Genomic DNA, 12593 nt, shown 5'->3' with positions numbered 1-12593 from the left:
AAGCAACGTGTAAGGACACATACACAGAATCCTCTTCTGGCAACACGAAGAGTAATTAATCACATCTAAAAGGGCTGTCATGATGACATGAGATTGGCATGTACATGTGAAAGGTCACATCCTCCACTCAGGCTGCTCCAGCGCACAGGCTCGGAAGGGTAACAATAACAGCTGATGACTTCTGGGTCAGTTTTAAATGACAGTAGGTGCTTTTATACCTCACGTGAACTGGCTCCAAGATTTGCCCCAGCATTATTAACCTACACAAAATAAACAGCTGCTATACATACAGGACAATCTTATTTCATATCCCTGAATATGAAAATATCAGTCCATTGAGGAATATCATGTTATCTACTTGTCAAACACAATGAAAAATGTAGAATTCTCTCCATGTTGTCTAATTATCACAATAAAAAGCATTATTCATGTGTAACTAGATTGTAACAATGATAAAGGGACATAGTTTTGCTACCTTTTGTGAAAGGTGCTATAACAGAATATGATGTTTATATTTGAAAGAGAAGAAACAAGAAAAAACACTCAACACAAGAAATCACTTGCAGAGACTGCTCGTAGATAAAATGGGCTTTCTGAAATGCCTTTTGTTCCTACAGGCTCGAGATGAAGTCATAGGCGTTTTAAAGGCTGAAAAAATGGACTTGGCTTTGCTGGAAGCTCAGTATGGGTTTGTCACTCCAAAAAAGGTGCTAGAAGCTCTCCAGCGAGATGCTTTTCAAGCAAAATCTGCCCCTTGGCAGGAGGACATCTATGAGAAACCAATGAATGAGGTATGTATTGTAATGAGGAGTGTGCACCTAGGGAGATGAAGTAAGCTCACCAGCTAGTAAAGCACTGGGCCTGGCAGGTGAGCAGGACATGTAACTCCTTTTTCGGTTATTTATAGTTGTATGTTTAAAACCTACCCAAGGAAGATAAACACTACATGCTCTACAGGAAAGAAAAGGAGAATAAATCATGGACAGGAAGCAGGATGTTCCCACTGGGTTTGTTTCTTGACATCAGACTAAAACCTAATAAATGCAAGAGAATTCCTCCTACTTTCTCTCTCCCCCTCTCTCCTTCTTGTACAAACACGGACACACACACACACACACACACACACACACACACACACACACAAAGAAACACAGACACTTGGACCCAGACAGACAGACACACACACACACACACACACACGGGTCTGTACTTCTTTTAGAGATCTGAAGGCAATAATAAAAAACAGATAAAGTTCAACCATGGAGGTTAATTTATTTGAAAACACTGGAGTATTATGTCATAGAAATTCTGAGCATGAATGGAAATGATCTGAAGAACTGTCCAAGAAACAGAGTTTTAGGAAGTATACATTTTAGATGAGTACATATCCTCTTTTTCTTTCAATAGTTTAATGACAGTGAAGACCTTGCCCCCCCAACCAAGTGTGCCCAGCAAGGACAATGGCGAAGACGAACAGTTTCAACACGGCCACCACTGCACAAACACACAGCACTGCTTGCTCTTTTACTTGCTGACATTTCTGAAACTCCTTTGCATCCTTAGTTTATTCTTCCATTTTCCTCTGAGACCTTGACAGAAAATTTCATAATTTTTCATTTTTATAAAAAAGAAACAACTAGGAGCATAAGCTAAGGCTGAAGAGAGTGAAAGCAAGTTTTGGACAAATTTCCCCCATGGTCTGGCAACCTACCTCAGAAATGACCTCTAATGTCCCTGCTATTCTTGTCTTGGGTGTCTCATGAGAGAAGCCTACCATCTTGCCAAATTTTTAAGGAGTTTGGTCATATGGATCTGCTTCTCTGAGGGGTGAAGATGAGACCACCCAAAGTCTGTTGATTGAGCTTTAATCCAAAATTTAAACAAGAGGAGCCGAACCCTCATTCAAGTCAATAGTGTTAAAACTGTATCCAAGCTCCCAACACAGTGACTGCGAAACAGCATTTAGCACAAATTTAACAAATGCAAATTAATGATCACTGAACATATCCTCACAGAACTCCACAAACGGCATAGCCCCTCAACACTGCAGTGTAAAATGAAACAGAATAATTTCAAACTTATCTTGAAATCAGCAGGAAAAAGTTTTAGTTACAAAATCTACTGCACACTGCAAAATTGGAAATACCCTCTCTGCAAATGCTTGCAATCCTAACTTTGCAAAATGTCCCTGAAAGTTAATCATAGTTTGGCCCTGCTTTATAAATCCAACCTTTCTTGATTACTCTTCCAAGAAATACCCTCCCCCTGACATACACCACACACACACATATCTTATATTCCCACGTCTATGATTTGTCTGTTTTCTTCTCTTGCCTACTACATCCCTCCTATAGATTTCTCTCCTCAGCTTCAAGACGCTCTCAGTTCCTTGAAGACCATATACACCCAGTTGCTTGCCCTCTTCCTCTATCTAGGAAGTGATGGATGAGGGGAGATATGTAGACAATAAACAATAAAGGAAAAATATGACAATGAGTCCCTAGATAGGGTTGAAGAAAAGAAAGGAGGAGGAGTGTTCCCACTGCAACCATACCAGGGAGCACCGTAATTACATCAGGATAAAGATGTGCATACAAAAAATTTATTATTTTGTTTTCTTCCATCCTTCTCCTCCCCCACCTCATAATGTTCTTTTAAAAAAATGTAAAAAATCTCAACTGTGTCTAGGGTAAACTAGAGGGGATTTATCTATTCATAATGCAAAATACCTTAGAAAAACAAACTGTTCTCAGCTACATCACATGTTAGGAACACTGACTTAAGGTGGAGGCCTGCAAGATAGGCCCGCCAAGGGTACGGATGGGGAAATAGGGAGGGAAGAACGCAGAATCCAAGATTGTTTCAACCTCCTATTTCTTTCCAACCTGCTTACCTTATTAGCATTACCTTAAGGTAATTCTTAAAGTACTTATTTTAAGCAACTGTATAATTTTGCTTTTAAATTTTATTTTATAATTTTCACTGTATAAATATAGTTGTGTTTCTGTCTTCAGAGTGCTTAATGTCTAAAAGAGTGACAGACAACAAAAGATCACACAAAAAGTATATTTTATACACACACACACACATATACTATGTTAATTTTGTAGTGAAAACCACAGAGCAGTATGAGAAAGTATAACAGGGGATCAAGTTTAGATAGGAGAATCAGGAAAGCCAAGCACCAGAGAATAAGTTGGGGTTAGTCAAGTACATCATAAAGAAATTCCACTTCCAGCAACACTGTGGATGACATATGATGAAATCGTATCACTAAAAAATACATAAAAACACTAGATAAAATATCTAGCATACCCTCAAATGCATGGATGAGCTTTACATGGAGCTAGAGAAATCCTGAAGCCAGGAACTAAAATGGGAAATTTCCAGAGACTAGCTTCTGGTTCCACATATTTTGAACCTTTCTCTTTAGTAATCCACACACTTCCAATGCTAGAAGCCAAAAGACACACAGTGTTCATTTTGCAGGACACTGGTCTTTCATTTCTGATGGTGGCTGGGTGAGCTGGCAAATGCAGAGTGCTCCCAAGACTGACAGGAGAAAGGCAGATTGTGAGAGTGAGCTGAAGCTCAATAGCTGACTACATACGAATGACAGCGGACTATCACCATTCAGGCGACAATAAAACAAGGAAGGGCTTTCAGAGGAGTCTGGCAGTGGTAGTGCAGAGCCATGAGAATCATGCCCCTATTTCCAGCACCTGAGATACTGAGGCAATGTGAGAATTAGCAGTCTCTATTTTAGGATTCTACTATTATCCAAGAAAATCAAGTTTCAGTAACGACAGAAAAGAAGATGGAACATTTTATGAATAGCATATTTGGTTACCTTTGATCTACTAAAACAGCTAAATAATTTCTCAGCTGTCTGAACTAGCTTTATCTCTACCACTACATTCAAGGTAATCAAAGAAAAAGACAATCTTCAAAGGGCCAACAAAAAAGAAGAGAACCAAAGCCAGAAAGAAGATCAAATCCCAAAGTAGGGTGATCTGTGACTCAGGAGTTATTAAAACAAAGGTCATTATTTTCTAAGCATAATTAAGTGACCAAAAGCAAAAAGATTGACAAAGTCTCTGTTCTTCATTCTGCTTAACCACCAGGACAATCCAACCTATTGGAACACACTGGATCTCCTTCATCCTGGGCAAGGAGTTGGATTGTGTTAGGGTTTGCAGGTAGGATATGACATCAAGGAGGCTAAAATGATAAGCAGGAAGATTGTCACTGCATGGTAAACATTAAGGAGCCACTGTTAATCTTTCTGCACCTGACACTCCCCTAAAGTGACTAAGTCTTCCTGTTTTCTTCCCCAGGCTTCATTCAGTCTGTAAGTGGGGCTAGATCAAAAAGGGGCAGTGGTTCTCTGATAGTCCCATAGTGCTTAATGATACACCACCTCACACTGTTCCTAACTGTTTAATGTGTATATCTTATCTGTCTAGTAAGAGTATAAGCACTGAGACTTTAAAATTCTCCCATGGCAACCATCATAGTACTAAGTACATACAGCATAATAGACGCTTAATAAATAGTTTTTACCTTGAGAAAACTGTGGCAATACAATTGCTCTTAGAAATCAAGCCCAATCACTATATTTGTAATAAAAAAAACCCCAGAAGTACAGAACACTTAAGTGGCTTCACCAAGCACACACACACAACTGCTGGGAAATGAAATGAGTTCAGAAGAGCTCAAGTCCATCATTTGATGTGGCAGGAATGAAGAAGAGACTGAACTGAACCAGTGGCGTATTTCTAAGAACCATTTGGGGTATGGAGAAATGAAGGAACAGAATAAAACTTCAAGTGTAAGCTAAAATGTCTCTAGAATCACTTACACTTCCTTCTGGAAATTTCCCTCTGCAACGTCACTATTCAACACCTTTCCAATTTCTGCTGTTGACAAACATGAGGTCCTTACCTGTTGCACCAAACAGCATGCAGTAAATTTAAGTCTTCCTTCAAGAGTCATGGAAGGTGAGAGAAGGAAATCCCAGAGAATTCGACATTTCACTGATATGAAGGAACACACAATTCTATGCAGGAGTAAGCAGAGAAACTTATAAATGAAGGACAGGAAAAATTTGGGGTGGAAGGCAGAAAAGGTTTCCATGTTTCAACACTGAAAAAGAGCAGTACTGAAGCACCACCGTGTGTTTTAAGAACTACTTGAAGCCTGGTGTGGCTAAAGACGAAGTGAGAAAGATGGGAAAGTACAGAATGAGAATGGGGTAGAGAGGTCAGGAGGCCAGATGGTGAGAGATGTTTCAGCTCTGAATAGGAGAGTGGAGTAATCCCACTAGTGGAAGATCACGCTATCATTGATGAGGAAGGGCTGGGGTGGGGGCAGTGGGTTGAAGGAAGGGACAGCCCTTACAAAGTTGTATAATAAATAACGGACAATGATTCTTTCCAATCTTCCTTCCTTGCAAACAAGCTACAAACAAACTAAGTAGGGAAAAACACAATGGAAGGTAATAAAAGATGAACTAAAGCTTCTCTTTTTTTCTTTTTTGGGCTGAACAAAGTTTCATATTCATGTCCATATAACTACAAGAAGCTATCTGAGGAAGCTTCTCTTATGAAGCTGCCCTGTCATTCATTTATGCTTTACTAAATACCTACTGTGAGCTTCTCTGGTGGCACAGATGGTAAAGAATCTGCCTGCAATGAGAGAGACCTGGGTTCGATCCCTGGATTGGGAAGATGCCCTGGAGGAGGGCACGGCAACCCACTCCAGTATTCTTGCCTGGAGAATCCCCATGGACAGAGGAGCCTGGTGGGCTACAGTCCGTGAGGTTGCAAAGAGTCACACACAATAAGCGACTAAGCACAGATACCTTAACAATAATTATTCATTTATTAATTCTAGGGCCAATCTTGTGATAAATTGAATGTTTCTCTAAGTCAAATGTCAAGATCTCCAAATTAAGGCTGATTCTATCACTATTTCACTTTAAAATTCTAAAAGCAGTTGATTTGAATCTCCCTTATAATGCAGTCTAATGTTTGGGCAACTGGAAGGAGTTTTCAGAGAACTATTGTTTCTTGAGACCCAGGACAGTTAACACTACAACCTCCCTCTCAGAAGGTGGTCATTAGTTAAAAGTGACTCTGCCAGCAGGCAATATAACCAAGCAATTTCAGCTCCACAAAAGACCTGGTCACATTTATTAAAAGTCATGAACACCTGTATGACATGAAGTACTTTTGTGTGTGTTAAAGTATCATTATAAACTCATATTAGAAAACCAGACAGCCAGCTTAAATGTTTAGAGGTCAGCTGCATTCTGTCTGCTGGGATACCTATATTCCCTTCTTTTTCCGAAATGATTTGGCCATTTTTGTGCTTTGGATTCCTAGTCAAATACGTGATTTTTAAGGATGTACAATTTAAACTGGCTTCAAATTCAAGAGTCACAAATTTTAAATCTTTTATGATAAAAGCAAAGGGCAAAATTAACCAATATTATGGCTTATAGTTTTGCGTTTAGCTCATCTAGAAAGCCACATGCTTTCAAAACCATGGTCTTATACGGATTTGAATTTATCACTGGCCAAAGCTCCTGAGCAACTTCTGTTTTAATCAGCCGACTTCCCTCTTTTCTTTTTTTTTTTTTAAATGTTTAATTGGAGCTTTACAATACTGTGTTGGTTTCTGCCATACATCAACATGAATCAGTCGTAGGTACCTGAATGCCCTCCCTCGTGAACCTCCCTCTCACTTTCCACCCTATCCCACCCCTCTATGATGTAGCTCTCTGCATCATACAGCAAATTTCCACCAGCTATATATTTTACAGATGGTAATTTATACATTTCCATGCTATTCTTCCAATTCGTCCCACCATTTCCTTCCCCAACTGTGTCCACAAGTCTGTTCTCAATGTCTGTGTTTCCACTGCTGCCCTACAAATAGGCTCATCAGTACCATCTTTCTAGAGTCCATATATATGCATTAATATGCAATACTTGTTTTTCTCTCCACTCTGTATAACAGGTTCTAGGCTCATGCACCTCATTAGGACTGATTTAAATGTATTCTGTTTAATGGCTGAGTAATATGCCACTGCATGTATGTACCACATCTTCACTATCCAATCATCAGTCAATGAACATCTAGATTGCTTCCATGTCTTAGCTGTTGCAAATGGTGCTGCAGTGAATATTGGGGTACATGCATCTCTTTCAATTATGGTTTCCTCAGGATATACGCCCAGCAATGGGATTGTTGGGTTGTACGACAGTTCTATTATGAGTATTTTAAGGACTCACCATACTGTTCTCCATAGTGGCTGCATCAATGTACACTCCCACAAACAGTGCAAGTGGGTTCCCTTTTCTCCACACCCCTTCCAACATTTATTGCTTGTAAATTTTTTGATGACAGCCATTCTGACCAGTGTGAGGTGATACCTCATTGGTGTTTTGTTTTGTATTTCTCCAATAATTAAGTGGTGCTGGGAAAACTGGACAGCTACATGTAAAAGAAAAAAACTAGAGCACTTCTTGACACCATACAAACTCAAATGTATTAAAGACTTAAATGTAAGGTCAGAAACTATATAACTCTTGGAGAGAAACATAGGTAGTGCACTCTTTGACATACATCACAGTAAGCCCCTCTTTGACCCACCTCCTAGAGTGCGTGCAGGGTTTCCCAGGTGCTGCTAGTGATAAAGAGCCTGCCTTCCAGTGTAGAAGACAAAGACTAATGGAAATAAAAATAAAAATAAACAAATGGGACCGAAGTAAACTTAAAAGCTTTTGCATAGCAAAAGAAACAATAAGCAAAATTAAAAGACAAGCCTAAGAATGAGACAAAATAATTGCAAATGAAACAACTGACAGAGGATTAATCTCCAGAATATATAAGCAGCTCATATAGCTCAGCATCAGGCTGTCTTTTCTCCACTGTATATTTTTGCCTCCTTTGTTAAAGATAAGATACTCATAGGTGTGTGGTTTATCTCTGGGCTTTCTATCTTGTTTTATTGATCTATATTTCTGTTTTTGTCCCAGTACCATACTATCTTACTGACTGTTGCCATTGTAGCATAGTCTGAAGCCAGGAAGGTTATTCCTCCAGCTCTGTCCTTTGTTCTCAAGACTGCTTTGACTATTCAGGGTCTTTTGTGTTTCCACACAAATTGTTAAAATTTTTGTTCTAGTTCTGTGAAAAATGCCACTGGTAGTTTGATAGGAATTGCATTGAATCTATGGAGAAGGCAATGGCACCCCACTCCAGTACTCTTGCCTGGAAAATCCCATGGACTGAGGAGCCTGGTAGGCTGCAGTCCATGGGGTCGCTAAGAGTTGGACACGACTGAGCGACTTCACTTTCACTTTCCTGCATTGGAGAAGGAAATGGCAACCCACTCCAGTGTTCTTGCTTGGCGAATCCCAGGGACAGGGGAGCCTGGTGGGCTGCCGTCTATGGGGTTACACAGAGTCAAACATGAATGAAGTGACTTAGCAGCAGCAGCAGCAGCATTGAATCTATCCATTGCTTTGCATAGTATAATCATTTTCACAATATTGACTCTTTATCTCTCCATCTGTTTGTGTCATCTTTGATTTCTTTCATGAGTGTCTTGTAGTTTAGGTCTTTTGTGTCTTTAGGTAGGTTTATTCCTAAGTATTTTTTGTTGTTGTTGCAATGGTGAATGGGATAGTTTCCTTAACTTCTCTTTCTAATTTTTCATTGTTAGTGTATAGAAATGCAAGGGATTTCTGTTTATTAATTTTATATCCTGAAACTTTACTATATTCATTGATTAGCTCTAGTAATTTTCCAGTGGAATTTTTAGAGTTTTCTATGTATAGTATCAAGTCATCTGCAAATAGTGAGAGTTTTACTTCTTTTTTTCCAGTCTACATTCTTTTTATTTCTTTTTCTTCTCTGATTGTTGTGGCTAGGACTTCCAAAACTATGCTGAATAATAGTGGCGAGAGAGGGTACCCTTGTCTTAATTCCTGATCTTAGAGAAATGCTTTCAGTTTTTCAGCACTGGGAATAATGTTTGCTGTGAGTTTGTCGAATATGGCCTTTATTATGTTGAGGTAGGTTCCTCCTACACCTACTTCCTGGAAGTTTCAATATACACAAATCAATCAATGTGATACACCATATCAACAAACTGAAAGATGAAAACCACATGATTATCTCAATAGATGCAGAGAAATCTTTCAACAAAATTTAACACCCATTTATGATAAAGCCCTCTTTTCTTTCTTGATTCCTTGCTTGCTTATTTTGTTTTCAATCTGTAACCATATACTAGACACCTACTGTAGGCAAATCACTCTATTAGATGGTAAGAATTTAAGAAAAATAGGACGTAGGCCCTGCTTTCAGGGAGTTCACAGTCCAGTAGAGTAGACAAGTGTAAGTAAGACAGAAAGGACTTGGTGTTTACATTGGGTCACATTCACACTCTATACCAAGACAGAATTGGTTCTCAAGTATTTGAAAAGAGTACACCAACAGTTTCATACATAATGCTGTGAAAAACTGACTGTGGACCCAAGAAACATACATGGGCAGAGAACTTCAAGGAGGGCTGGGGCAGGATCCATCAGCTAAGGGAGCGGCAGAATCAGACACTGTCCTTCACTTTCCATCATTCCTCTGATACGGTTCCTCTGGAGGCAAAAGAAGCAGCAGAAAGATATTCAGATATCTACAGAGGCACTGATTTTTATTTTTGGTTAAGAAAAACATGATGATGTGGAAATTAAGATTCCACAAGCCATGTGGTATGGCCAAAAAAAAAAAAAAAGACGGAAGGTTACATTTGGGTTGAAACATATCAAAAGGTATCAAAATTAAGAAGAGTAATGATAAAAGCTAAACAAGGAAATCAGAAACCCATTGTTGAATTTGTTAAAACTTGGACCATTTCTAAAAGCAGGAGAGATGGCAGTTTTATGAATGCTTTGTACTTAGATTATTAATGTATTTTCTTTTGTAGTTGGACAAAGTCGTGGAACAACATAAAGAATCGCATAGACGAATCCTGGAACAGCTTTTAATGGCAGAAAAATCTCACAGGCAAACCATACTAGAATTGGAGGAAGAAAAGAGAAAACACAAAGAATACATGGAGAAGAGTGATGAATTCATAAGCTTGCTAGAACAGGAATGTGAAAGGTAAGGCTACTCGGGACAAGACAATGAAGTATTCTCAAACTCTTCCTAACCTCTCACTATGGGTTGGGTATTATACCAAGGGATACAGGGATATACAATGAATATGACAGCCTCTGGTCTCAAAAACCTCATGGTACAGAGTGAAGAAAAGGATATGTTTAAAAACAGTATCAATGTAACACAAGAATAATCAGGTGTGATAGGACTGTGGAAATGTAAGTGCTGGGCACCTCACCTACTTCTTCAAGGGGGTGCCCTGTGAAAGCTGCAGAGAGGAGGTAATGGGTCTAGTCCTTGTGCAAATAAGAATGGAAACCACACACAAGGCAAGGGCAGAAATAAGTGCCACAGCATAGAGATAAGACAAGAGTATGGGTACTGAGGGAATGCAAGCTTTCCACAAGCTTTCCATACGGCATAGCACAGGGTGTGAGCAAAGGAAAGGCTGGCCACGGGCGCTGGATTTTATACTGTTGGCAAGAAAGAACAAATGACAAGTCATGAGAAGGAGAATGAATTGATTAGGGATGCTTTCTTAATGAACCATTAAGGAAAGATAGAAGAAAGGCCGGAGGAGCTTTAACCTGGAGGCAGATATGTGTTCCAATGGCTAGAGGGTTAGGGATAACAGGGTGTAATGAGAATTGTTTATGAGGTATAGTCAATATGAATTTGTGACTAATGTGACTAGAGAGCAGAGCAAGGAAAACAGAAATGCCATTCTCCCAAATCATCCCACCCTCGCCCTCCAATTAAAATAAATAAATTTATATTAAAAAAAAAAAATAGAAAGTTATACTCCTGGTTATTCACCAAGGTGCAGAAGGTGGGAGTGGCGCACAGCTTTTTGCTGTTGCAGGGTTTCTGGTTCAAAAGGGGGAAGGGGGTCTTGTTTCAGACAAGTTGAGCATGAGGGACCTGGAGTGTTCCACTGTCCAGTGGGGAGAACAATATGTCTAAATAGACAATCCATGGTTAGAAATGTAGGTCTGGGAAAGGCTGGGCTGGTGATGTGTTTTTGCAGCTGGTGAGAGCTGAAGCTATGGGTGTTGGTTTGGTGAGGGGAGAGAATTTTGAGATGGGAACTCTAGAAAACAACACAACAATCCATCAAGTTAGGGTTTTCGTCCAAAAAAAAAAAAAAAAAGGGTCAAGAAGGGAAGCTGAGAAAGAATAAAGAAGGGTGGAGGACTAGAAGAATCAGAAGAGAAAGCAAAGAGCCAAACAAGGAAGGACTCTCAAGAATGAGTGAGCAGTCAAATAGCACAAGATAATACAGAAAAAGATGGGCAATAAGGAAGACACTGAAGAACTTAATGAGTCATTTCAATAAAACAGTGAAAGCAGAAGCCAAATCACAATACTCTGAAGAATAAATAAGAAATGAGAACACAGAAGCTTAGAATGTGAACTAGTATTTAGAGAAGGGAGAAAATGGTTAGTAAATATTTTATAACCATATGGAAGGCAGATTATTTTGCTCAACTTTGATTCTCTATTCTGAATCTCCTTAGAAAGTTTGCACATCCCTATTAAATTGAAAGGACAATGACTCTTCTCTATTAGTATTGCAAAGATAGAAAATAACCAATCTCAAATTTTTACTGGATCTTCGTTTCACTTTTGTTATTCCATGGATACTTCTCTTACAAGTTACAGGGCTAATGATGCTAGATTCTAACAATCACAGGAAAATACAGAAAAAATAATTACTTGTGAGTTCCCTTTTCTAAAATACTAGTAGTCTCAATTATTTTATTTGACTACTTGCAATTCATATTTTAGCAAGGTATCCAAATTACATAACCAATGGCGCTCCCATCCAGTTTCTTTTTCTACATTCATCAGGGGTTTGTTTTCTACTCACCACATAGAGAGGGGTCTTGTTACTTTGCCCCTCATGAACCTGAAGTATCTTCAGGGGCAAGTTAAATGAGCAAAAAAAGTCTGGCACTGAGGGAAGATCTGATTAAGACATTACCGTATACAATTTGGTATTCGATAAGACAATGTCATATTAAATACTATTTCGAACCCTGCAGTTTGTCGCCCGTGGCCTCATTTAGCCTCCACACTTACTTGGCACTAACTTGTTGAACACAGACACTTCCTTTCATCTCTCATTATTATGAATATTTATTCACCAGGGTCAGAGTGCTGCCCACCACAGAATAAAGAAGTAGGCAGGTAAATCCCTGCCCCAGGGGCTTACTAAACATTAACAGAGAAGATAAGAGGATACAGATTTAGGGTGGAAATGTGGAAGGCTCTTGGTGGTATAGTCCCAGTGCTCACGGTTGTATCTCTACTGTCTTCTGAAGGAAGGTTGAGAAGGGCTATCCAGAAGTAACACTATAAAGTTGGGAGGCAGATGGTGAAGATTATTTAAATCAATAGAGAGTAAAGAAGAACAGCAC

General features: G+C 39.2%; 2 protein-coding genes across 3 annotated transcripts in view; one reads left to right on the top strand and one right to left on the bottom strand.

Annotated features, from left to right (window-relative positions):
• The window catches only part of CMSS1 (cms1 ribosomal small subunit homolog), a 394807-nt gene that overhangs the window by 269570 nt on the left and 112644 nt on the right, over positions 1 to 12593 (bottom strand). The gene's annotated exons all lie outside the window — the stretch shown is intronic.
• The window catches only part of FILIP1L (filamin A interacting protein 1 like), a 117604-nt gene that overhangs the window by 367 nt on the left and 104644 nt on the right, over positions 1 to 12593 (top strand). Inside the window, exons 2-3 of the mRNA XM_061440626.1 lie at positions 618 to 791; positions 9998 to 10176. Coding sequence (XP_061296610.1) covers positions 618 to 791; positions 9998 to 10176 — 353 coding nt within the window. The remainder of the gene's footprint in view (positions 1 to 617; positions 792 to 9997; positions 10177 to 12593) is intronic.

This window comes from Bos javanicus, chromosome 1, assembly GCF_032452875.1.
Source record: "Bos javanicus breed banteng chromosome 1, ARS-OSU_banteng_1.0, whole genome shotgun sequence".
Classification (NCBI taxonomy): Eukaryota; Metazoa; Chordata; class Mammalia; order Artiodactyla; family Bovidae; genus Bos; species Bos javanicus.
This window is presented reverse-complemented; position numbering and strand designations above follow the sequence as displayed.